Genomic DNA, 27151 nt, shown 5'->3' with positions numbered 1-27151 from the left:
TTTCTCCCATTTGTACTAGTCTTGGGATTTTGTTATTGGAAGACAGAGCTCTGGAGTTACACTGCCCAAATATAACTGCCCTACAAACACTTAACTCACTGAGTTATTTTTGAAGTGTTAAATGGACAAAAAAATAGCAGCAAACAAATTTCACAATAAATTCTGCAACACTAATATCCACACAGCAGAATTTCAGGCACCGTTACTCTCTCTGTGATTATCAGCATGTGAACATTTTACGTGAAATTCTGTATCTTAACAAAGACGGTACATCACCTGATCATCTAGACTGAGATATCCCAAGGCAAAGCCCTCGCACTCAACATCGGTTGTCACTTCAGTCAGTGTAAGTGGGGTGAAGGAGACATTGATGGTGACAAACCCACCAGCAGGAACTACCTGAGAACCAAGACAATTAAAAATAAGTCATTATCATCCATGATCGTGAACACCCTGCAAACCCATCAATTGCAGTCAATCAGTAAAGCAGACTAACATTCTGACTATCAACTAACTTTCTACTCTGTTGCTGTATTTCCTCATATACCATATGTCTAACTTTTCCAACAAACCTCTTATGAATCACTTTAGTGATGAATGACTTCTGGAAATCCATGTGCACTTTGGCTACTGGGTTCCCTATTTCAATCCCACTTTCCTTCAACAGTTCCACTTTGGCTGTCATTGATTAACTTATGCATTACTAAAAGGTCCTAATTTTATATTATAGTTTAAAGTCTTAATTTTAATCAAACCTGCTTGGTGAGTATGGGGGTGGGGATGATGGTTGGGGAGATGGAGGCAATGGGGCAGTTCAGGTCAGATGCCTGATTTACACCCTATCCGATTTTACAGGCAGGGTGTAAAATGGGCATCCGCTCCATTCCCATTCGATGAGTTAGGTTAAAATCAAGACTGACACAACGGATGCTAAACTAATTGGATTACAGTTACCCGTTTTATCCATCTCTCCCTTCTGGAGAGGCCACTTTCCTGTCCAAAAGCACAAGTATAAAATTTAAGGAACAATGAGAAAATTGGAACTTGAGCCCTCTGCTATCAGCCTAAGATGGGTGATCAAGGCTGGTTACTGATGGAGATCTGCTCGTTTATTTTCAGAACCAATTGCTTTTCTAGCAGCTACCTTTCCTGCCCTAGATCACCTGCATTCTCATTGTCAATAGCATTTGCCTCCATGGTTGAGATAGAGAATTCTGAGGGGAGGGGGAAAGGAGTCTCATACTGACGGGACACTGGTGCTGCTTCTCTGCCCTGTGCACTGTGTGCTGCTCTCTTTGATGGGCTCCACAGGCACCAGTATCCACTCACCACCTGTCTTGGGGTCACATAATATGGATAGTCTGCCGCAGTGCCCTCGTGAGCTCGTAGGGCCACAGAAATTAAAGCGTTTGTTGGCGACTCTTTTTCTTCCTCTTCTGGTTCTTCTTCCTCTTCCAGTTCCTAAAAATTAATACAATTAAAGAAAGGAAACCATTTATTTTGTGAATTGCTGCAAGAAGTCCTGAAATGTAACATTTATATCATATTTTTGAATCAAGTACTCCTAGCTCAGGTAAAGATGGGCTTGGTTTCAAAATGAAATTCCTTCGACTGTAGCCCAACAATTGAAGTTCAATCAAACCCCATTTAGGAATAGGAAAAGCTGATTAGGTCAAACCTGAGATAAAACCAGCTCTGAAACTAAGCCATGCAATAATTGCCATGCAAAGTAAAATCTGAAACTTAGTTAGAGTACAAGGACACCAAAGATGCACACAATCAGCACAAGATCAGCCAGAAAGGGAGATAAAACTAAAAGCTAAAATTTGGAAAGATTCTGCCTGGAACAGGTGAGGATGTGTTCAGTCTTGCTGGTTGTGATGTGGTGTTGAACTTGCACTGGTGATATCCTTTAAATGTTTGTTTTGTTGTACAGGACAAAGCAGCGGGACAAATCTGTTAGTGTTAGTGTTCTGCCTTGTCTGAATTCGGGAATGGTATTGTTCTGCACTATCTGATGTGTGCTGTGTGCTGACCGAACGCGGCAGTGTTGGCACGTCTTCCAGCATGGGTGGCATAAGCTTCCAAGATAACCCCAAGGTTGCTGCCAGCTGACATAAGAACCAAATGTTGTGAGGCAGTGGCACCAATACCCCATTAAATCAACATAAAGCATCAAATCACTCACTCCAACACATCCCACCGATCCAGTGGATGGACACCAGGTTGTGAGTAATCATATTCTTACACATTCTGCCGTCTGGAGTGCCAAAGAACTGCTCCCTACGCTGTTAGAAACAGCATCCCAGTTGAAGCTGTGTTCGCTCTCGCTGGAAGCGATGCTGGTCCCAATGATCTCAATACCGCTTTCATCCTTCAGCGGGAACTGCTGCCCATATGAAACGATCAGATCCACCAGCTGCAAGTCGTCCTTCTCTTGGTTGTATGTCTCCCAGTCCAATCGAATGTCTAGGGTTTTTAATTGAAAGAGGCATCTTTAATCTAGAGTGACTTCAGGTCCATTGGTTGAAAATGCATCGCATTTAATTTAATTTCTTGCCGAATAAAGTCGATGAGGTCACACGTGAGACTGGCTCATCACAGTTCCAGGCCGCTCGCCGTGTAGGTAGTCAGGTGTGGGTTTGTGCACCCAATTACTCACATGTGTACCTGAGCTGGGGAGGTTGGATGATGACTCAGAAGGGTCACGTTTATGTTCCTCTAAGCAGAATGTTCCCTGCCAACCCCATCACCAATAGAGAGAAAGAAGGAATACTTGGTTCAACCCGTTTAATTGCATGCATATCCCACAGCAGTAACCACAGGGTTCTGTTCTGGAACCACTGCTGTTTATTGTGCACCACGATGATTTGGGTGTAGGGCTAAAAAGAGAGGGCCTTAAAATAGGAGGCACAGTAACTAATCCCGAGGACTGAACAAAATTGCATGAGAATATTGATAAGATGGTGAAATGGGCTAAAATGTGGCAGACGGGATTCAATGTCAATAAATGTGAGTATGTTACATCTTACTTTTTTTTAAAAAGTGATAGTCATACTTTGCATCTGGAAAAGCAGGTGGATTGTGGTCTAAGTTTGCAGATCATTACAAGCAGTCAAGTGGGTTAAGGCCATACAAATTGATGGAACACTGAGTTTTATAGCAAGAGGTTGATGAATATAAAAGTAGAAAGGTAATGGTGAATCTATGTAACAAAATCAATTTGCATTTATATAGCATATTTAAAGTAATAAAACATACCAAGGTGCTTCACAGGAGCAGTATAAAACAAAATATGATACAGACCATATAAAAAAATATTAGGTCAGAAAACCAAAAGCTGGGACAAAGAGCAGGTATTAAGGAGCGTCTTAAAGAAGAAAAGCGAGATAGAGAGGCAGAGAGGCATAGGGAGGGTATCCCAGAGACTGGGCCTAGGCAATTGAAGGCACGGCCACCAGTGGTGCGGAAATTAAGATTGGGGATGCTCAAGGGGACGGAATTAAAGGAATGCAGTAACCTCAGGATGTTGTGGGGCTGGAAGAGTTTACATAGATAGGGGGCAGAAATTTTCGTTTGAGCGTAAAATAGCACGCAATGACATCGGGTGAGTGGCCCAATGTCATCACGCACTCGCACGATATTTCGGTCAGCGGGCACGCGCTGAACTTGCAAGCGTGCCCGCCGACAATTAAGAGGGTTATTAAATCCATTAATGGCGCAATTAACTGGGATTTTTTTGCTGCCCGTCCAACATTACGGTTGGTGGGCGGGTGAATCGGCCAGGAGGCCGCTGCATTTTTCAGGAAACCTCAATCAAGAGCAGGATGAGGTTTCTGTCATGAAATTAAAGCAAAACGTTTGTACAGAATTTTCATATTGTATATGTTCAGGTGACTGTTTCTGTTTCGTGGGCATCTTTTCCAGATTTTAAGATCTGTATTTATTGGATTTGAATTCTTCAGCTCCCTGAGGCAGCTCTCTGCCTTCAGGGAGCTTCCTGTAAGCGCTCCTCCAGCACCCGTGCTGACTTCAGTGTTTGCCCTCCTCCTGTTGTCAGCAGGCATGTGGAAACCAACACTGTGCTTTTGGATGGTGTTGCTGAGGGACAGCATGTAGATGCGAAATAGGAGAGGGGCCAAGGATAGATTAACCCTGAGGTAATGGTGCAGGAGTAGGAAGAGAAGCCATTGCAAGTGATTATCTGCTACAACTAGATAGATAAGAATGGAACCAAGTGAGAGCAGTCCCAACCAGCTGGACAACAATGGAGAGGTGATGAAGAAGGATGGGGTGGTCAACTGTATCAAAGGCTGAAGACAGGTCAAGAAGTACAGTAAAGTATACCTCTGTCACAGATACTTAGGATGTTATTTGTGCCTTTGAAAAAAGCTGCTTCAGGACTATGGCAGGACCAGAAACCTGACTGGAGAGATTCAAATATGGAATTCCAAGAGAGAAAGTAACAGATTTGGAGGGCAATAACATGTTCAAGGACTTTGGCGAGGAAAGGGAGGTTCGAGAAGGGACAGTAGTTTGAAAGGATACTGGAATCAAGGGCTTTTTTTTTAAATGTTTTCTAATGCTGATGGAGCAGCAAATTAGATACTCATGGGCCAGAATTCTTCTGTTGACAAGTTGGGGGCGGGGCCCGCTTGCCGATGCAAAAATGACACGGGATGACATTGGGAGGAACCCCCGACATCATCCCGCCCCATTTAAATATTCAGGAAGGCGGGCGGACAGCGAAATCAACTGACCGCCCGCCGACCTGTCAATTGAGGCCGTTGACAGGATAATTAACCCAATTAAAGGACCTGCCCATCCAACCTTAAGGCTGGCGGGCAGGCCAGGAGCCCCAGCGGCCTTCTGATAATACATGAAACCTCATCCACCAGCGGGATGAGGTTTCAGGTCTGTTTTAATAAACTTTATGTAATATTTATTAACATGTCCCATCTCGCATGACATTGTCACATGAGGCGGATATGTTAATAATTCTTTTATTTTGCTATTTTTTAGGTTTATTAAACTTTCAGCGCTCTCCCTGAGACAGCACTTAATCTCAGGGAGCAGCGCGTGAAAGAGTACACTTTAACAGTTGGGGAATCCCCCCACCACCCCCCCCTCCCGCACAGGAAGCGCCATTAGGCAGGCCTTAATTGGCCCGCCAACTCAAGATGGCGGTGGGGCCCGTTTCAACGGCAGAGTTCGGCAGTCTGCCTGCCGCCGCCGAGCTGGTGGGGCCCTCCCATCCAGCGGGGGCTAAATTCTGCCCTTGATCTTAGTGACAAAAAAGTCCATGAGCTATTCGCATTTAGAACCACAGAAAAGTTACAGCATAGTAGGAGGCCATTTGGTCCATCTTGTCCATGCCAGCCCGAGGACACCCAGGTGCCCTTTCTAATCCCACCTTCCTGCACCCGGCCCATAGCCCTGCAGCTTACAGCACTTAAGGTGCAGATCCAGGTACTTTTTAAAGAGTTTAAAGTTCCTGCCTCTACCACCAACTTGGGCAGTGAATTCCAGACACCCACTGCGTAAAAAAGGTTCTTCCTCATGTCCCCCTTACACCTTCTGCCACTTATCTTGAATCTATGTCCCCTGGTTCTAGAATTCTCCATCAAGGGAAACAATTTTATCCTGTCCACTCTATCTATTCCCCTCATCATTTTGTACACCTCAATCAAGTCACCTCTCAGCCTTCTTTGTTCTAAGGAAAATAACCCCAGCCTATCCAATCTCTCCTCGTAGCTACACTTTTCTAACCCTGGCAACATTCTTGTAAACCTCCTCTGCTCTCTCTCCAGAGCTATTACATCCTTCCTGTAATGTGGTGACCAGAACTTCACACAATACTCCAGTTGTGGCCTCACCAGTGTTTTATACAATTCCAACATTATATCCTTACTTTTATATTCTATACCTCTGCCAATGAAGGAGAGCATTCCATATGCCTTCTTTACAACCTTGTCTACTTGAACTGCTGCCTTCAGGGACCTGTGTACTTGAACGCCAAGATCTCTCACTTCATCTACCCCTCTCAGTATATTCCCATTTATTTTGTAATCCCTGTAACTGTTTGACCTCCTGAAATGTATGACCTCACACTTCTCTATGTTAAAATCCATCTTCCACTTTACCGCCCACTCCACCAACACATCTATATCGTTTTGGAGATTATGGCTATCCTCTACACTCTCTAGTACTCAGCCAATCTTTGTGTCATCTGCAAATTTCCCAATCGTGCCCCCCACATTCACATCCAAATCGTTAATATATAACACAATCAGCACGGATCCCAACACCGAGCCCTATGGAACACCACTTGAGACAACTTTCCATTCGCAAGGGCATCCATCGACCATTACCCTTTGTTTCCCGTTACAAAACCAACCTTTTATCCAGTTTGCCACATTACCCTGAATCCCATGGGCTTTTACTTTCCTGACCAATTTGCCTTGTGGGACCTTGTCAAATGCCTTACTAAAATCCATGTACACAACATCCACTGCACTACCTTCATCAACCCTTCTAGTCACTTCCTCAAAGAATTCAAGCAAATTTGTAAGGCAAGACCTTCCTTTAACAAATGCATGCTGACCATCCCTGACTGGTCCATGCCTTTCCACATGACAGTTTATAATTGGCTTATAATTGTTTAGCATTTCCTTTGATCCCTTTTTAAACAATGGAACTACGTTTGCATTTCTCCAGTCCTCCGGTACCTCCCCTGTATCTAGTGAAGATTGGAAAATCCTCCTTAGAGCATCTGCTATCTCCTCCCTGACTTCCTTCAGTAGCCTCAGAAACAATCCATCTGGCCCTGGTGACTTATCAATTTTCAAGGATTTCAACCCTTTGAGTACTTCCTCTCTCTTTATGACTATCCCGTCCAATATCTCGCAGTGTTCCTCCTGGACTACTATATCTACATCCTCCCTTTCCTTTGTAAACACGGAGACAAAATATTCATTCAAAACCCTTCCCACAGCCTCTGCATCTACACATAAGTTTCCATCTTCATCTCTGATAGGTCCCACCTCCTCCTTAACTAACTTTTTAGCATTAATGTATTGGTAAAACATCTCTGGGTTATCTTTAACTTTACTTGCTAATCTTTTTTCATGCTCTCTATTTGATTTCCTTATTTCCTTGTTTACTTCGTCTCTGCACTTCCTATATTCGTCTAGGCTCTCTGCAGTGCTTAGTTCTTTGTGTCTATCGTACGCTTTCTTTTTCTGTTTGATCTTCCCCTGTAATCCTCCAGACAACCAGGGGGGTCTAGATTTGGCAGTACCACTCTTATTTTTGTAGGGGACGTGTCTACTTTGTACAATTAGGTTCTCGCTTTTTAGTGCTTCCCACTGGTTTTCCACTGTTTTATCCTCCAGCAGTGCTGTCCAGTCCACCTCAGCCAAGTCCCTTCTCATTTCTGCAAAATTTGCCTTCCCCCAGTTCAAGATTTTTACTCCTGCCTTATCTCTGTCCTTTTCCATGGTAATGCTAAATCTAACTGCATTGTGATCACTTTTTGCTGAACTTATTGTATTTATAGAGTAACTTTAACAGAGTAAACCATTCCAAAGTGCTTCACAGGAGTGTTGTCAAACAAAATTTAACACAAGATATTAGGACAGGTGAGGTGGATTTTAAGGAGGAGAGAGGGGGAAAGAGAATTCCAGAGCTTAGAGTCCAGATAGTTGAAAACATGGTCTCCAGTGATAGAGTGAAGAAAATGTGGGATGCAGTCAAAGCAGAGAAGCGCAGAGTCTTGGAGGTTTGCCAGGTTGGAGGAGGTTTCAGAGATAGGGAGGCAAGGACACACTTCATGTACTGCCAGTTGTTTTGGATTCCATACTATAGGGAAAATAAGGCAATAGAAAGGATACAGCAGAGGTTCACTGGGGTGCTGTCTGGTATGAAGAAATATAACTACAAAGAATTCTTGGAAAACCAGGCTTACTTTTATTCGGAGAAAGGAGATCACAGGGTAATTTGAAAGTGGTGGGATTGGAATAGTGCAAAGGGACAAGAGTTCCTGGAATATGTTCAAGATAATTTTCTGCAGCAGGAAGGTGCTGTTGGACCTGGTTCTGGGGAATGAGTTGGCCCAAAGTGGAGAGCTTTTAGGGGACAGTGACCATTGTATCATAAGGTTTAGATTGGCCATGGAAAAGGACAAGGAACAATCCAAAGCGGGGATAATTAATTGGGGGAAAGCCAACTTCGATGGGATGAGAATGCATCTGAGTCATGTGAATTGGAATCAAACATTGGCAGAAAAGACATTGGCTGAACAATGGGCCACCTCCAAAGAAAAGGTATTGCAGGCAATGTCAAGGTATATTCCCTTGAAGGGGAAAGATAGGACAAATAAATCCAGAGCACCCCGGATAATGAGAGAGATAGAGGTAAAGATGAAAAGAAGGAAGGGCGCGTATGACAGATGTCAGGTAGAAAATACCATGAAGAATTAGGCTGAATACAGAAGGACTACAGGGGAAGTGAAAAAATAAGAACAAGAAGAGAGGATGAAAAGAGACTGGCAGCTAATATAAAGGGGAACCTCAAGATCTTCTATAAGGATATAAATAATAAGAGGGTAGTAAAAGAAAATGTAGGGCTGATTAGGGATAAAAAGGGGACTTGCATGTGGAGGGAGGAGAAATAGCAGAGGTATTAAACAAGTATTTTGCATCTGTCTTTACAAAGGAAGAAGATGCTACCCAGGCTGAGGTGAGAGGGGAGGTAACTGGTACACTAGAAGAATTTACAGTTGAGAAGGAGGAGGTTTTAGAAAGGCTATCTTTACTCAAAATAGATAGGGCACTAAGACTGGATGAGATGCATCCAAGGCTACTGAGGGAAGTGAGAGTGGAAGTTTCAGAGGCACTGTGATAATCTTTTAATCTTCCTTAGACACAGGGATGGTGCCAGAGGACTGGAGAATTGCGAATGTTATACCCTTGTTTGAAAAGGGCGCAAGGATAAAGCCAGCACTACAGGCCAGTCAGTTTGACTTCAGTAGTTGGGAAACTAATGGAAACTATAGTTCAGGACAAAATCAATATTCACTTAGTCAAGTGTAGGATAATTAAGGAAAGCCAGCATGGATTCATTAAGGGAAAATCATGTTGGACTAACTTGCTGGAGTTTTTTGAGGAGGTAACAGAGAAGCTTGATAAGGGCAATGCTGATGTAATGTATATGGATTTTCAAAAGGCATTTGATATAGTGCCACACAACAGACTTGTGAGCAAAATTCTAGCTCATAGAATAAAAGGGAAAGTAGACACTTAAAGAAGAAATTGGCTGAGTGACAGGGAACAAAGAGTAGTGATTAATAGATGTTTTTCAGATTGAACTTCAAAAGGACATAGGCATGTTGGTGGACTGGGCAGACAAGTGGCAGATGAAGTTCAATGCAGAGAAGTGTGAGGAGATTAATTTTGGCAGGAAAAATATGGAGAGACAGTATAAAATTAAAGGGAGAAACTTTAAAGGAGGTGCAGGAACAGAGGGACCTCAGTGCATATGTACTGCTAGGAACTAGATATTGTTTAAGTTGAATTGGTATTTGTGGGTGTTAGGAATAAGCTATGGCTTTAAGTAAGTTTCCAATGACTGAGGGGACCTGGAGGAGGGGAGGTAGATATAAGATTAAATGTAAGAGATTCACAACAGCAGGCAGGAGCAGCTTTTATTTTTTTGAGAGAGGATTGTAAAGCTGAGGAATGTGGCCAGTAATTGAAACAGAGACCCCAGTCAACAAATAAGAAATAGGTAGGAAGGAAAGGAGGATAAGGGGAACAGGAGACACAGAATTAGAATCACTGTCCTTGTGCTTGATAGACATCTATATGGACTGGTTGAACAGCCTGTTTTCATGCTGTAATTTCTATGTAATACCGTAATTAAGCTAGTATAAGGGGAGATGTTGTGTAGTGGACATGTAATCCAGGCTAATGCTCTGAAAAACACAGGTGCAAATCTCACCACAGCAGCTAGTGAAATTTAATTTCAATTAATAAATCAGGAATATAAAGCTAGTTTCAGTAATGGTGACCATGAAACTCTCGTTGATTGTTGTAAAAATCCATCTGGTTCACGAATGCCCCTTTAGAGAAGGAAATCTGCCATCCTTACCTGATCTGGCCTACATTGTGACTCCAGAGCCACAGCAATGTGGTTGATTTTTAACTGCCCTCTGAAATGCCCTAGCAAGCCACTCACAAGCACAAGAAATAGGAGCCGAAGTACACCATATGGCCCATTGAACCTGCTCTGCCATTCAATATGATCATGGCTGATCTTGGGCTTCAACTCCATGGGTGGAATTTTATGGCCCCATCACAGCGGAGGTGAGGCAGGAAAATATGGCAAGCTGTTCAAACCTCCTTTGACTTTGGCGGTACAGGAAAATCTGGCAGGAGGGACAGTAAAATTCCCCCCCATTTTCCCGCGCGTTCCCCATATCCTTTAATTCCCTGAGAGACTAAAAATCCGTCTATCCCAGCTTTAAATGTATTCAACAATGGAGTATCCACAGCCCTCTGACACAGAGAGTTTCAAAGATTTACAACCCTTTGAATGAAGTAATTTCTCCTCATCTCAGTCCTAGATGGGCGGTACTTTGTCCTGAGACTGTGCCCTGTTTTTTTAGATTCCCTTACCAGCGGAAACAATCTCTCAGTGTCTACCCTATCAAGGCTTTTCAGAATTTTGTAGGTTTCCATGAGATTGCCTCTCATTCTTCTAAACTCCAGAGAATGTAAACCCAATTTACTCAGCATCTCATCATAGGGCAACCCCCCATCCCAGGGACTAATCTAGTGAACCTTTGCTGTACCGTCTCCAATGCAAGTATATCCTTCCTTAAATGTGGATACCAAAGCTGCACACAGTATTCCAGATGTGGTTTCACCAAAACCCTGCAAAAATAGTAGCAAGGCTTCTTTATTCTTGTACTCCAATCCCTTTGCAATAAAGGCCAATGTGCCATTTGCCTTCCTAATTTCTCAGTTCAAGGCAGTTAGGGATGGGCAACAAATGTTGGCCTGATTGTGATGCCCACATCCCATAAAAGAATAAAGAAGAAAACGCACACTAGCTTCATTAAGACAGCCATCAACATCTGCCCTTTACAAACTCAACCATCTACACACTGGTCTTGCCAACTAAACCATCTATGAACCCAGCTAATTATTAACTGAGCCACCTACATCTGGCCTTGTTAAACTCAGCTATCTCTCCACCACTGAGCCCAGAAGAGCTATCATTCCAGATTCCCAAGCCTGATGATGCTTCCACTGATGTTGAACAAAATCAATGGCAAGTTGCAAGACCTACCGTAGGGACCTGTATTGATGAGCCGTAGGGAACGAGACACTGTGTCACCTCCAGAGATACGGGTACCAAACCTGGAAAACAAAATGTTAGGTCAAGTCCTTCTCATGATGAGGTATTAGCAGCTTAACAATGTGCTAATGTCATGTTATGTCATGCAGAAGATACTTCAGCAACACAACAACTTGCCTTTGTATAGTGTTTTTGGCATAATAAAACGTCCCAAGGGGCATATAAAACAAAGTATGATACCGAGTCATATTTGGGCAGATGACCAAAAGCTTGGCCAAAGAAGTAGGTGTAATAGAGCCTCTAGTGGCCATTCGTGTATTTATTTATCAATGAAAAAACGGACTAAACCAGTCTCACTGTTACCAACTACCATGCTGTATATATAGAGTGATTTTGCCTGGAAAGATATGACAGTAGGTTTTACAAAGTGTCTTCAGGACAAAAAACAAGGAAGAGATGAGGAAAGGTCAAGCGAGTGTACTCCACAGCTTGAGGCCGAAGAAACTGAAGGAGCGGCCACCAATGGTGCAGCGATTAAAATCCGGAATGCACAAGAATTAGAGGAGCATAGATATCTCGGAGTGATGTGGGGCTTGAGGATATTACAAGTAGGAGGGATGAGTCAATGGAGGGATTTGAAAATAGAATGAGAATAAGCAGTCTGATAACTTAGCAACAATGGAAGAATCAAGAGAGGAGGTAGAGCTAGTTGTCGTTAGCACACCAGTGAAAATGAGAACCGTGCTTTCGGATGATGTTGTCAAGGGAAATCATGTAGGTGAGAAATAGGAGTGGGCCAAGGATAGCTTCTTGGGGAACACCTGAGGTAACAGTGTGGGAGCAGGAAGAGAAGCCATAACAACTGATTCTGTGGCTCTGATTAGATATTTAAGAATGCAACCAGATGACAGCAGTCCCATCCAGCTGAACAACAGTGGAGAGGCATTGGAGTAAGATGGTGTGGTCAAACATGTTGTTAGAAACTAGAGAAAGTTTAAATAAATTATATTTGTATAGGTGGGTGTTAGGAATGAGTTTTAGTTTTAAGTTTAAGTTTAATTTGTGTTTCAGTATCGATGTGTTAAGAAAGGGGGAATTTGAGTTTCGTTTCACTTTAAAAGATGCTTACATTTTGATGAGGTTTTATGACTCTTGAGGGGAAGTTAAAACAAACACAGTTGCAACAGGGGATCAGAGAGAGGGACCCACAGAACATAGAAAAACAGAAAAATAGTTTTTTAGTTCAGTTGGAAGCAAGTGCCAGGAGAAGCTGAACACAGGAAGCAGGAAGCAGGTCTCAAAGACTGAAAAGAAAAGTCCCAAAACCAGGGAGTGGAACAGAAGAAAGCTCACAGGAAGACAGTGAAGTCAAGGGAGAAGAACAGGAATTTGAATAAGATCCTGGTCAGTGGAAGTGAAAGCAAGGAGCAAAGCGGAAGGCTGCAGGATGTAGACTTAAAGAAAAATAGGCTTGTGAAAAGCCAGAAGATCCAAGGAGACAGCCAAATCTCTGTAACTCTTTACTATGAGCATGTGAAACAGTGGTGTTCTGTTGGCTTGGCTGAGTATCTGAGACAGAGTGCGTGGAATGCAAAGTATGAATGTATGTGGCGATCTAAAGGAAAGGAACACCAGAAGAAGAGTTCAAAGCCCTAGAGGTGGACCTTTGTGGAAGGTGTCCAAGAGAGAGCACCGTTTGGGAGAAGGTTCCAAAACTTTGAGAGTGGAGATTGGAAACCCTCATATGAAAGACGGAGTTCAGTGAGACTGTTGGCTCACGGTTTGACAAGCGCCTGGGGAAAGTTGATGAGAAATCCAAAGCATCTGGTTGGGGTGGCATCTGTCACATGGTTTCAGAGTGTGGTGTGCCTGACCACAGGTTGCCTATTGGTTTACATGTACGGTGTACTTACTGTGAACATTAGAGTTTAAGGTAGCTTTTGTAACTTGTGTTATCCTTACGGATCTGTATATATCTGTAAAAGTATGGTTGTGGGTGAAGGAGTATTGTAATATAGTTGATCTTTTCTTGTTAATAATAAATGCTTTATTCTTTTGTTAAAAGTTGACTCCTGTGACTCCATTCAGTAGCCACCATCCACTTTCCTGAACTAAAAGCAAAAGTTAAGATCTATCAAGCTGGTCTCCACTCTGGGATCAGGCTTGTCCAGTAGTAACATCAGCTAGGATCATAACAATGTCAAAGGCAGATCAAGAGAACCAGAAGGAAGAGTTTACCTTTGCCACAGTCACATAAGGAAGATGGTGGCATAGTGGTAATGTCACTAGGCTAGTAATCCAGTGGCCTAGGCTAATGGTCTGAGGACACCTGTTCAAATCCTATTGCAACAGCTGGCGGAATTTAAATTCAATTAATAAAATCTGGAATTTAAAGCTAGCCTCAGTAATGGTGAACATGAAACTATCATTGATTGTCGAAAAAGTCCACCTGGTTCACTAATGCCCTTTAGGGAAGGAAATCTGCCGTCCTTACCTGGTCTGGGCTACATGTGACTCCACGCCCACAGCAATGTGGTTAACTCTTAATTACTGTCAGAAATGACCTAGCAATCCACTCAGTTCAAGGGCAATTAGAGATGAGCAACAAATGCCAGCCTTGCCAGCGATGGCTACATCCCATGAAAAGTCATAAGAGGTTTCACTCTTCCTTATTTTATCATCCATTGGTGTAGTGCGAGCTGAATATTTGCACAGATATACATGAGAGCTACAGCATGGAGATTGGTAATTTGGTCCAATCAGCCCATGTCAGAGTATTCCCTCCACGTAAACAAATTATTCTGATCACATTTACCATCCCTATGCCTATGGGGCTTCAACTCCTTTTCATTCATCCACTTGTCCAATATAACCTCGAACATTGATGTAGTTTTTGCCTCATTGTAAATGTGAGCTCTACAGCCCCACAACAGTGTGTGCAGAAATTTCTCTTCCTTTCTGTTCTAACTCTCTTACATTTAGTGTTGTACCTATGGCCAGGCCTCTGCCAATACATGTGGGGCTGGGGTACTGGTAGATGAGCATTACCTGTCTCTGCTGCAGCCTGACTTATCTGACAGAACCTTCATTGCTCATTGCTCCTTTTCCTCTTCCTCCAGGAAAAAAAGCAAAGGGGGGGGGGGGGGGGTGGGAGGTGTTCACCATTGGAAAATCCATCGTCCCAATATCAAGGATGTACCAAAATAATACATTCAAGAATCCTGGTACCTGACCACAGGGCCTTGCATCTGATTGTCCTTCTGTGGTCCTAAAACCTTGAAGTAGAGTGGAACACCTTTAATAGACAACTTCATCAGGACATTAGTAGGCTCGAGCTTTTCAACCTAACAGAACAATGAAAATCAATGGTACACAGGTACGTTGGATATAAATACAAAATAAACAGTAAATTCACATTGCATCCCCACAGTCTCCAGGATATCCATGGAGGAAAACAACCAAAATATTAATTAACAATATCAGAATATATACTTAAAATAGAAACGATCAAGGCTGATACTCCAATGTAGTACTGAGGGCGCATTGCATTTTGGGAGCTGCCGGCTTTCTGATGAGACCCCATCTGTCTGGTTGGGCGGGTGCAAAAGACCTCGTGGCATTATTTTAAGAAGAGCTGATGAATTATCCCTGTTGCCTTTGCCAAAATTTATCCCTCAAATAACATCAGAAAAACAGATTATCTGGTCATTATCACATCGCTGTTTGTGGGAGCTTGCTGTGCGTACTTAGTTTCCACGTTTCCTACATTTCAGTAGTGACTACAGTTCATTGGCCGAAAAGTGCTTTTAGACTTTCAGGGGTCCAGGCTGCTGCTGGAAAATGTGCAAGGAGGAACATTTTCAGGTTTGACCAGTTCCTCGCACAGCCGAATAGCCTCTGGACATACGCTGCTTAGGGAATTGCAGCCAGTGACTGTAGACCTATACCTCAGCCTGGACCTTTAAGAGAGAAAGAAAACAGAAATTGGAAAGGAAAAGATTAGAGACTCTTGAACAGATCCCTCTTTCTTAAATGGATGATAGTCCTTGTTAGAGTCACATTTTTAAAAAATTTATTCTTTCATGGGATGTGGATGTGTCTGTCGAGGCCAGCATTCATTGCACATCCCTAATTGCCCCTGAATTGAGTGGCTTGCTAGGCCATTTCAGAGGGCAGCTCAACATCACAACCACATTGCTGTGGGTCTGGAGTCACATGTAGGCCAGGCTAGATAGGGATGGCAGATTGCCCTCCCTAAAGGACATTAGTGAACCAGATGGGTTTTCATATCCTCCAGTTAGTTACCTTCCTTTACACTAGAGGCTGCGAGTGATATTAAGGTTATACTGAGAGCTTGGATCTGTAAAGCACTTCCACTGTATGCCATTATATAAGTTACTACTGGTCCCTTAAAAACACGACTGGCAAATGACATTTCCAACCATGAAAGATTGAGCAGGCTGGGCCTCTTTACTCTCAAAAACTGAAGGATGAGGATTGACTTGATAGGATAGATATAGAGATGTTTCTCTTTTGTGGAAGTTCAAAACTACAGGCCATAAATGTAAGATGATCAGGAATAAATCCAATAAGGAATTCAGGAGAAAGTCCTGCACTCAGAGAGTGGGTAGAATGTGGAAAACATGACCTCAGAGAGCGATTGAGTTGAATAGCATTGGTGTACTCTAAGGGGAAGTTAGATAAGTATGTGCTGAAGAGACTCGTGTTGAGTAAAAAATCGGCATTGACATGTTGAGCCAAATGGCCTGTCTCTGTACTGTAAATTCTATCTAAAGGACAATGGAGAAAGGAAACACATACTCTGCAAATGAGATAATCGGTGTAGTCTCCCCACATGTTGGCAAAGGCTGTAATTTCAATTGCCTGCTGCTGGAAGGGCCCCAAGGTCCCTGCATTCGGCTGGACAACAAACGCTGCACCCTTCCTGTGACAGAGCAGTGCATCCGCAAATTCTGTGAGAGGAGGAGAAGGAAAAGTTAAAACATCTGGAAAGAGTGTGCAGCAAATGTTTCCACAACTGAGATCCAGTCCAGGACTTGAATGCATAATTTAGATTGGCATGCCCAGTACAGGACTGAGGGAGTGCTGCACTGTTGGAGGTGTTGTCCTTCAGATAAGACTATACTGAAGTCTTGTCTGCCCCCCTCAGGTGGAAATAAAAGATCCCACAGTAATACTTTGAGGAAGAGCAGGAGTTACAGTCTCATCTGAAAGATGGCATCCCCAACAGTACAGAACTCTCTCAGTACTGCACTGAAATGTCAGCCTAGGTTTTTATACTCAAGACTTTGGGGTGGCACTTGAACCCATGGCTTTCTGACTAAGGCAAGAACCGGCAGCAAGTCAGGTGACCGTCAGAGCCAGAGTCTACATGTCCCAACAAAGGAGCTGGGAGACTATCAGAGCCAGAGCTCCTTTCCAACGAAGGAACCATCAGGATGAAAAGTCATGGCTAAAACTGACCACCACCCACCCTCCACGAACCCCCCACCCATCCCTCCATACCAATGGCCCTATCAATAGTAGGTCTCTTAATTCTCAAATTTGCAGAAGGTGTCTGAGAGCACCGTCATACTGCTGGGCCTCCCACCTCAGGAACCCGTCTGCCATCTTTAGTAGGGCAGCCAATGTGTAGGCGGTCCATTGGGAGGTATTGGCCCATTAGCCAACATGCAGGCGGCCCATTAGGACATTGCCCTCCAGAAGGCTGCACCAGCGGATGCCCTGATGATTTACATTCACTCGGGGACCTTGCAGCATCCCAACGTCAGAGTCCTAACCTGCCCGTCAGGAAATTCAGCCCAAAGAGTTCAACTTTCACTGAACTTCTGAACTGAACTTGCAGAGCTGCAACCAGTAAGTGTGGAGCACAGATGCTGAAGCTGTTTGGCATATCTATATACTTTGTGTGGTAGTGACATGTTACACCTGAGAGAAGCAGAGAATAGTACTGTGGAATCTTTCTGCATCCAGCTAAGAGGTCAGTCAGAGCCTTGGTTTAGAATCTCATCTAAAAGATGTTGCAGTGCTCATGGGAGTAGGCCATTCAACCTGTTGAGCCTGCTTCGCCATTCAAACAGATCATGGCTGATAATCTACCTCTGTGCCATTTTTCCCCACTATCCCCGTATCCCTTGATGTCATTAGCATCCAGAAATCTATCAATCTCTGTCCTGAACATGCTGTCTTACTACCAGCCTATGTTATGAGCTTAATGTTATTGCGTCACCTTAGCTCAGCCTGTACTGCTCTCAACGTTGGATAAGAAGGCTGTAGAGTTAAGCCCCACATAAAAGACTTGAACATACAAAGAATGTGAACATATGAACAAAGAAGAGTCATACTGGATTCAAAACATTAACCCTGTTTCTCTCTCCACTGATGCTGCCAGACCTGCTGAGTTTTCCCAGCACATCTGTTTTTATGTGCTTGAACATATAAACTGGGCCGACACTTCAGTACAAAACTGAAGGAAAGTTTCCTTCACAGGAGGCATCAGATTGAGGTCCGGTCTGCCTGCTTAAGTGGATGTTAAAGATTCCATAGTATTATTTGAAGATCAGGAAGTTCTCCTGGTGGCCGGGTCAATTTCCCTCATCAATCAACATAATCAAAAACAGATCAACTGATCATTGCTGTTTGTGCAGAATCATATAAAATCACGCAGCAATGGAGGAGGCCATTCAGCCCATCCTGTCTGTGCTGGCTATCTGAAAAAGTTGCTGATTAGTCCCAGACTGGCTGCTAAATTTGCCAAAACGGTCACTGCACTTTAAAATAATCCATTCTGCTGAAGCAAGTCACAACATATAGCATTTCTTTGCTTTTCTATTTACAGTCCATGGTATATTCTGGCAGGCTTTATCTTGAGGTACTGACTCCTGATACTGTTTAATGGCACATTTGCAACGAGGGTATAATGCCTTGTGTTCTCACCACGTTGTAGTTGGTTCGGTGACTTGCTTGCGCCTCCTGTAAGGGTCACTGTTCTCTTAAGAAGAGATGTTCTAGAGCTTTAGTGTGAGAGCAGAATAGAGAGTTATCCTTCCAATGTGCTATAGAATATACACGATTGTTGAAAATCACAGGAATATTAATGGTAAATGGGAATATTTTAGTCACCTGTACTGACAGCCCCTTATGTGGCCCAGTGTCAAGTTTTGTATGATAATCACTCCGGTGAAGACCAGGGGAGGTTTTACTGCATTAAAGGCGCTATGTAAATGCAAGTTGTTTTGTCGGAGGTTGAGTTAGTGGTGGGTTTTGAAGAATGTCTTTTAAAGGAGAAGATGTAGATTGGGAGATGGTTTTGGGAGGAATAACAGAAGGTGCCACATATGCAGCTAATGTTGCGGCTGTTAATAGCGAGGAAAATAGAGGATGAATACACAACAAGATGGAATCATAGAAAGGGAGGGTTCCAAGTGGGAGAGTGGAGTAATTGTAGAGCTAGAGGAGATAGGAAGCAATGAGGCCATCAAAACATAGGAAGTTGGAGGACCAAGAGCCAATGTAGATCAGCAAACATAAAAGTAATGAGTGAGTGGGACACAGTATGCTGACCAGAGCTTTGGATAAGCCAAGAAAATGGGAAGTGATAGAATGGTTACTGCACAGAAGGAGGCCTTTCATATCTGTGCTGTCTCTCTGCAAAAGCAACTCAACTAGTCCCGCTCCCCTGCCTTTTCCCATAGCCCTGCAATTTCTTTCTCTTCAGATAAAGGTCCAATTCTCTTTTGAAGGCCAAGATTGAATCTGCCTCCACCACATTCTCGGGCAGTGCATTCCAGATTCTAACCCTTCATTGCATAAAAAAAAACAATATATAAAAAGGTTTTTCTTCATGTCACCATTGCTTCTTTTGCCAAATTCCTTAAATCAGTGTCCTCTGATCCTTTCACCAATGGGAGCAGTTTCTCCCTATTTACTCTGTCCAGGTCTTTCATGATTTTGAACACCCCTATCAAATCTTCTTTCAACCTTCTGTTCTATAAGATGATTCCCAGTCTATCCATGTAACTGAAGTTCCTCATCCCAAGAATAACTCTTGTGACTCTTTTCTGCATTCTCTCTAATGCCTTTACATCCTTTGTAAAGTGTGGTGCCCAGAACGAGAGATAATACTCATTGAGACAGAACCAGTGTTTTATACAGGTTTATTCTAAGTGTCCTGCTTTTTCACCCTATTTATAAAGCCCTGGATCCTTTATTAACTGTCCTCTCTACTTGCCCTGCCAACTTCAGTGACTTGTGCACATAAATCCCCACGTCCTGGAATTGTACCCTTTATTTTATATTGACTCTCCCCATTCTTTCTACCAAAATGAATTATCTCTCTGCATTAAATTTTCTGCCCAGGTCAGCCAAGAAATCGATGAACAGCTATATTTGCAGATGAGAAGGCAAAGGCATAGATGAGAATTTCATAGCGGTTAGGCTGCAGTAGGTGGTCTTTGAGGTGGAGGAGCTAAGGGGCCAGAAGCACAGTTTAGAGTCAAGTATAATATTGCACTTGCAAATTGCAGTCTGTGACTGACTATGGAGTGAGACAGAGCAAATAGCAAGGATTATGGAGATGGTAGTGGAGGCTGAAGACAATGGATGGAATTATCCCAGATTTGCACTAAATGCGGTAGCGGGCAGGAAGTAGGATGTTTTACCTGCAGGCCACAATAGCAGGTTTTTGCGCTGCATTGTCCAAATTCCACCTCATTAATTATGCATTCCTGGGAAACACGCTGGGTCACTGGCAGGGCATTCTCTGATTCGTCCGCCTCGCCATCAGCTCAGTCCTTCAGTAAACTGGGTGCCATATTTAAAGGCCACCCATGCAAAAAGCTGGCAGTTTTCAAGGGATAGAAAGTTGCTGGGAACTGATCGCTGCCAAAGGAAGGAACATGCTGCCCCCAAATTTAGCAACGCCTCCCTGAAGTACCTACGGGATGCAGTGGAGACATGCTGCAATGTCCTCTACCCCCACTCTGGGTGAAGACCAGCAAGCAAGGTCACCAATCCAGCATGGGAGGCAGTGGCAGAGGTGGTCAGCACCAACGCCCTGCAAAAGAGGGCAGCCATCCAGTGCAGGAAGAGGATGAATGGTCTCAACCGTTCCACCAGGGTAAGTCATTCTTCTCATCAATTTCAACTCACACACTCCCAAACCCATCACACATCCACAGGGATCCCACACCTCAAGGGACAACACCACTAACTCTCTCACACACCCTCACATCGCCATCAGGCTCATATCCTCTGGAACTTGGGTCCTCATCCTGTCCATGGCCCTGCTCACCACACAAACATTCCATGCACAGCCATGTCCATGAGAATCCACCCAGCGTGCGATGCCCATGTTCCTCCAGGGTCCGGTAGCTGCAGGGTTCCAGCATCTTCTGCTCCTCGGATGTCCGCGCTGTGAGCAAGGCCCTAACAGTAAGTGCCAACTTCTGCACGTCATACTTGTCAACACGTGTTCTGGGCCAGTGTGTTTTCCCACCGACGTGGGCGGTAAATATGATGTGGGGAGATGATTCTGGCAAACAGGGCTTATAATAAGAGGCAGATGTATTAAAACGACATACCCAACGTGCGGCAGCAGGAAAAGCAGCCCGCCATTGACGGGCGGAGCGGACGATCGCAAATTGGATTCATGACATTGTGAAACCAATTTTTGGCCTTCCCGCCACATTTTCCGCTCATGCCCACCATGAGGCCTGAAGCCAAAGGGGTCAGAAAATTCCAACCTATGGCTTAGGTCTGCCCAGTATTAATCCGAAGTCAGTTCCAGCTCATCCAAGGTTAGATGGAGAACAAGCCGTATGACAACAGAGAGGCAGCGGGGCAGTCAAGCAGGGACTGAGTGGAAGCTGACCCATATCTGTGGAGAATGGCCTAAATGTCAACAGGCAGATGGGGAAGTGAAGGGGAATGTTTGAACTTTGTGGTATCCTGAGATGATGTTGCAAGGGAGTGAACAGGGGTCATTGCTAGAAATGCTCTAGCGACATCCAGACAGGTAAGACAGGAATCAAGGAAGGGCAGTTTCCCCCCACCTATCGCTGAGCTAGTCAACAAAGGAAGCGTTGGAGGTTGATGGTCTGGATGCCTGTGTTCAAGGTGGCAGACAGGTAAAGAAGGATAAGGAGAGATAGATAACACATTGTAGTCGTAGTTACAGAAAATGTTGTTCATGATTTTGTTTCGGACCATTTCAATACAGTGGGAAAACTGGGAACCTGACTTGAAAGGTTTAAATGGGGAGTTGCTGGAGAGACGTGCACGGATTCAGGAGATGACAACAGGTTTAAGACGTTGGAGAAGGACGGGAGGTTAGTGACGGTTGCAAGGACAGGGAGGTTGAGGCCGAGGTTTGTTTTTTTTTGATGAGAGGATTTGTAAAGGGGAGGGTTGTCCCTAAAGGAAGGCAACCATTTACAATTCAGCTCATATGGGAGCCAGGGAGGGAAGTTTGATGTTCAGGAATTTTGTGGGAATGGGGCAAGGAAGCAGAAGGGAGGGTCCCAAAATCGATGTGAACTCGGAAAGGGCATGTGTGGTTGAATATCAATCCTGGACAACAGTCCTAGAATTAAAAAAAATCATAACATTCATCAGCTATAGATGCGCTCCAATGTTGGATCAAAGAAAATTGGGCACGCACAAGAGGCCAGGGGCACTGAGGTCTTGGAGGGTTAGTGAAGAATATACACAAGAGATTTAGCATAGACAGCAGGGAATTTTTTTTAACACACGGGGCTCTCATTAAAGTAGAAACCATGTTAATATTACTGCTCGTGTGAAGAATAAGGAGCAGCACAGGCTGGTTGGCAAGTATCTGTGTTGTGATTTCTACGTAATTCAATTTTACTAATTAGATGAGTCCAACTCCGGATGAGCAGCACTGAAAATAGACCCGAGTGTGCTACTTACTGATTGCTCGACTGACTACTCGACTGACTGGCTAACAGCCTGCTGCTTGAAGGAGGCACTGGAGGGCAGCTGCTGAAGTACTCCACTTCCAGGTTGAATGGTGCTGGAATGGCAGTGTTGTTGGTGATCAGCAATTGCTTCTTCATTGTGCTGTTCACCGTCATGTCCCCGAAGTCCAGAAGTAGCTTGTCACTGCATAAAGAAGACACTGTGGGGTTAAGATTGCACTTTGCAAAATTGTACTGGTTTGGCAAATTATGAACTAAAAAGCAGCAGGGAGGTGGTGTGGTCATGCATCTAGGGTTTACCTCTCCTCGGTGCTGTCAGCAGGAAGGCTGTAAGTGACATTCAGGCCCTTTGGTTTAGCCAGTATCTCCAACAGAAGCGGTTCTTTCATCTCCTCTACTGTGCATGAGAGTGTCACACTGCTCAGTTCATGCTGAAAGGAAGCATTACATAACTCAAAGGCAACAGTATTTGGTCTAATACCTGGAGGCTGAAGACATACACCAGCAAATCCACAATTACATGAAAACCTAATTCAATCCAATTATATGTGTACCCTAAAATCCAGCAGATAGGTTGCTGTCCATCATGGGTTTTATAGCCTGTGAACCTGAAACTATAAATAGGCCTGCCAATATTCCAGGATTGTCCTGGAGTCTTCAGGAATTGAAGTTTAATCTCCAGACACTACTGGGAGCAACACCCGGGAGAAAAATCATAGAGGATTTAAAAAAATCTTTCAACACGTTTGGTTATTAGTCATAAAAATGATGGTGTGGGGGAAACAAGGCTGTATGACTGACACTCAATATTTATTTCCAATCGGCTAATGAAGGGTCTGTCTATTTTACAATTGGATGTGGGAAGGCATTGCACCGTGAGAATGGACATTTTGGGCAACCGATGACGGGGCAAGGCCATTGGAAGGAGGAGGTTATGTGACGAAACTCCAGGCTTACATCTAGGGAGAGTGTGATTCATTGGATAGCTTTTTCAAAGAGCTGGCAGAGGCACAACTGCAACATTATAAACCCCTTATTATGACACCTCAAGTTCTAGGCATTTGGTAATGCTGACTCCATGATGTTCCAGTGCACTCACCATGCCGAAAGCTGTTAATTCCACACACACCACTGCCTCTTCCTTTGGTCCCAAAGTGCAACTCGCTGGTGTGGCAGTGACTCTACACTGATGCACATCACTTTCATGCAGCTTAATAACAAAGATAGACACACAAAATCAAATGGGCGTTATTAAGGCATGAACTAGAATTTATATAATGCTTCCCATGTGAATGAAGATTTCAGAGTGGTTTGCTGTGAACTGCAAGGGTTTGGGATATTGGTTGGGCTGATATTAGGGTCAAAGAGATAGGGTCTTAAGAAAGGGAGAGAGGTAAAAAAGGTAATGAGGCTGTGGGAGGTAGTTCCAAAAGTTAGGGGCTAACTTGGATGCATGGTTCCGTGAAGGTTGGACAAAAAGGATTGAAACAAAGATAAGACGAGGCAGCCAGTGGTGCTTGATAAGGACAACTATGTAAAACTTCCAAAGGTGCTTTGCAGGAATGTTATCAAACAAACATGGGCACTGAGCCACATAAGGGGCTATTAGGGTAGATGACAAAAAAGCTGAGTTAGGTTTCAAGGAGCGAAGAGAGGCAAAGAGGTTTGGGAGGGAATTCTCAGAGCTTAGAGCCTCACAGCTAAAGACACAGCCGCTGCTGGTGGGGCGCAGAGGGTTGTAGGGCTGGAAGAGGTTACAGAGATAGTGAGGCACAGGGCAATAGAGGAATCTGAAAGCAAGGATAAGAATTTTAAAATCAAGGTGTTGCTTAGCCAAGAGCCTATGAGCCAATATCCCAGCGAGCACAGGGTGAATGGGATGTGGTGCGAGTTAAGATACGCACAGCAGAGCTTTGGATGTCTTAAGTTATAGAGAACTCTCTCCTCTGAAGAATTCTCCTCGTAGTACTGAATATTTATATTCAGGGTAAATCAAAGCAAATTATCATCTAATTCATATGTGGCTGTCCAGCTTTGAGCAGAGGGTGAAAATTTTCAGGTAACTTGTCACAGTGAATGGACAAATTCACAAGATAATTATAGATGAGGAAGGTCATTCAGCCCATCTTGCATTAGTTCACTCATCTAGAACGGCCATCACATTAAGGATAGATTACTGGCACCCTACAATCAACTAGCCTAAAACAATATAATAGAGCGCAACACACCGTTTGGCGTTGCTTACAGTCACATAGCAGGAAGGTGGAATGGCCTCTTGTGCTCAAAGGTAAATGGATATGATAACTGGTTATACCACACATTTTGAAAGGAAAATTTGGTGATAATTAAAGCAGTGCCTGATCAGGTTTGTGTGTGAACTGCAAGGTATAATGGCTCAAGTCTATCAAAGCACCTCCCACAAACATGTATATAAAAACAAAAAAACTGCGGATGCTGGAAATCCAAAACAAAAACAGAATTACCTGGAAAAACTCAGCAGGTCTGGCAGCATCGGCGGAGAAGAAAAGAGTTGAAGTTTCGAGTCCTCATGACCCTTCGACAGTTCTGTCGAAGGGTCATGAGGACTCGAAACGTCAACTCTTTTCTTCTCCGCCGATGCTGCCAGACCTGCTGAGTTTTTCCAGGTAATTCTGTTTTTGTTTCCCACAAACATGTACTGTGTAATCAATAAATGTATTAAGGCTGCACGAAATATATATCTGGGTGCATGTATCCGAGGATTACACTGTCGAATTGAAACTGCAATTGTTTGTCTCTGCACACTGGGCTTTTCTCAGACTTACCTCTCCCCAGGTGTATTTTGCTGGTAGTAGTGTCTGGTTGAAGAGTTTCACTGTTTCCTGTGCTGGGATCCCAATGTAGACATCTTTGAAAATGACAGCACAGGACAGTAAACACACCCGCACCTCCTGGACTTCAGCCTGCACTGCAATGTGACTAATGAGGAAAACAGCATTTATCAAACCTTTCACTGCATATTATTGTGTTTCTAAGTGCTGTCTTTTGGGTAGGACATTAAACCGATGTCTTGTCTGCCCTATCAGGTGGATGTAAAAGATCCCATGGCGCTATTCTGAAGAAGGGCAGGGGAGAATTATCCCTGGTATTCTAGCCAATATTTATCTCTCAATCAACATGACCAAAACAGATTATCTGGCCATTATCATGTTGCTGTTTCTGGGACCTTGCTGTGCAAACATTGGCTGCCGCGTTTCTAACATTACAACGGTGACTACACTTTTAAAAAGTGCTTCATTGGCTGTAAAGTCCTGTGGTCAGGAAAGTGGCTAACTAAATGCAAGTTCACTCTTCCTTTCTTTATCAAGTGTTTTTTTTTGCTATCTTGAGCATTAATTTTTATGAGTCCTGATCCTTTGTTAAGGTGAGCGAATACGGGCGCTAGAGAATGAAACACAATCCCATTTTCAAATGCCAGTGGCAGCAGCCCACTGCTGTCCAAGTAAATGCCTGAGTGGCACTTAATTCAGCGGGCCTTCCCTAAAGAGGCAACACCAGGCTTTCTTGCCACCTCTCCAGCCGTCGGGCAAAATCCCTGTTGCCTCCATTAAATACCACCTTTTTTATCCTCCTCGCGACTTGCTTTCCCACATTTGTGTCATCAGCGAATTGAACATAATATAGTCTGTCCCTTCATACAAGCCATCAATATAGATCAGAAATAGTTGAGGCCCCAGCACTTGATCACTACTTGCCAATGCGAAAATAACCTTTTTATCCCAACTATCTGTTTCCTGTCAGTTGACCAGTCATCTATCCATGGTCGTATACACCATGAGCTCTTATCTTGTATGCCACATTTTATGAGGCACTGAATCCAAATCCACTACATCTATTGGTTCCCCTTTATCCATGAAGGAAACTGTGGAGGAAGCTGATTAGCCCTGTTTACCTTGTACTTCCATTTTCCACTTTCAACTCGAGAACTGTCTTCAGGCTTTGACACTTGGTTGGCGTGAAGAGGACGGTCACACAGCACTCAGCCAGTGGTGGCAGTTCCCCGCTAGATGGTTCAAAGGTAAACTGCGAGACCTGCAATCAGACAATGGTTTGTGTCACACATCTCCAACATTTATGTAAAAGCAAAATACTGCGGATGCTGGAAATTTGAAACACAAACAAAAATAGCTGGAAAAACTCAGCAGGTGTGACAGCATCTGTGGAAACTGTCTTCCTCTCTGCAGATGCTGTCAGACCTACTGAGTTTTTCCAGCTATTTTTGTTTTTGTTCCAATATTTATGTACTTGAAAAGGAAAAGATTGCAGGACTATTGGAAATGGGACTAGTTAAATAATTGTTTCAAAGACGTGGCACAAGCATGATGGGCTGAATGGCCTCCTCTGCTGCAAGATTCTATGAATAGATTCGTGCTTATCCCTTCCTCTAGTTCAGCCATATAAATACTGTGGCTACAGGAGCAGGTCAGAGGCTGAGAATTCTGCGGTGAGTAACTCACCTCCTGACTCGCCAAAGCCTGTCCACCATTTACAAGGCACAAGTCAGGAGTGCAAAGAAATACTCTCCACTTGCCTGAACAACGAGGAGATCAACATCATCCGGGACAAAGCAGCCTGCTTCACTGGCACCCCATTCATCACCTTAAACATTTACTTCCTCCACCATCAAAGGACAGTGACAGCAGCATCTACTATCTACAAGATGCACACTCATCAAGGCTCCTTCGACAGCACCTTCCAAGCCCACAGCCTCTACCACCTAGAAGGACAAAGGCACTAGATGCAAGGAAAAACCATCACCTGCAAGTTCCCCTTCAAGCCGCACACCACCCTGA

At 43.8% G+C, this 27151-nt stretch overlaps 1 protein-coding gene across 3 annotated transcripts in view; it reads right to left on the bottom strand.

Moving 5' to 3' along the window:
* Positions 1-27151, bottom strand: part of dlec1 (DLEC1 cilia and flagella associated protein) — a 153890-nt gene that overhangs the window by 22943 nt on the left and 103796 nt on the right. For all 3 annotated transcript variants that reach the window (XM_041184760.1, XM_041184761.1, XM_041184762.1), the window contains 12 exons: positions 26251-26390; positions 25124-25277; positions 23419-23529; positions 22620-22750; positions 22312-22503; positions 18319-18395; positions 16183-16334; positions 14590-14705; positions 11353-11423; positions 2249-2469; positions 1330-1461; positions 277-399 (listed from right to left, as the gene is read on the bottom strand). In XM_041184760.1, coding sequence (XP_041040694.1) covers positions 277-399; positions 1330-1461; positions 2249-2469; positions 11353-11423; positions 14590-14705; positions 16183-16334; positions 18319-18395; positions 22312-22503; positions 22620-22750; positions 23419-23529; positions 25124-25277; positions 26251-26390 — 1620 coding nt within the window. The remainder of the gene's footprint in view (positions 1-276; positions 400-1329; positions 1462-2248; positions 2470-11352; positions 11424-14589; positions 14706-16182; positions 16335-18318; positions 18396-22311; positions 22504-22619; positions 22751-23418; positions 23530-25123; positions 25278-26250; positions 26391-27151) is intronic.

This window comes from Carcharodon carcharias, chromosome 3, assembly GCF_017639515.1.
Source record: "Carcharodon carcharias isolate sCarCar2 chromosome 3, sCarCar2.pri, whole genome shotgun sequence".
Taxonomy (NCBI): domain Eukaryota; kingdom Metazoa; phylum Chordata; class Chondrichthyes; order Lamniformes; family Lamnidae; genus Carcharodon; species Carcharodon carcharias.
Note: the sequence above shows the minus strand (reverse complement) of the source record. Positions and strands in the feature narration are given on the sequence as shown.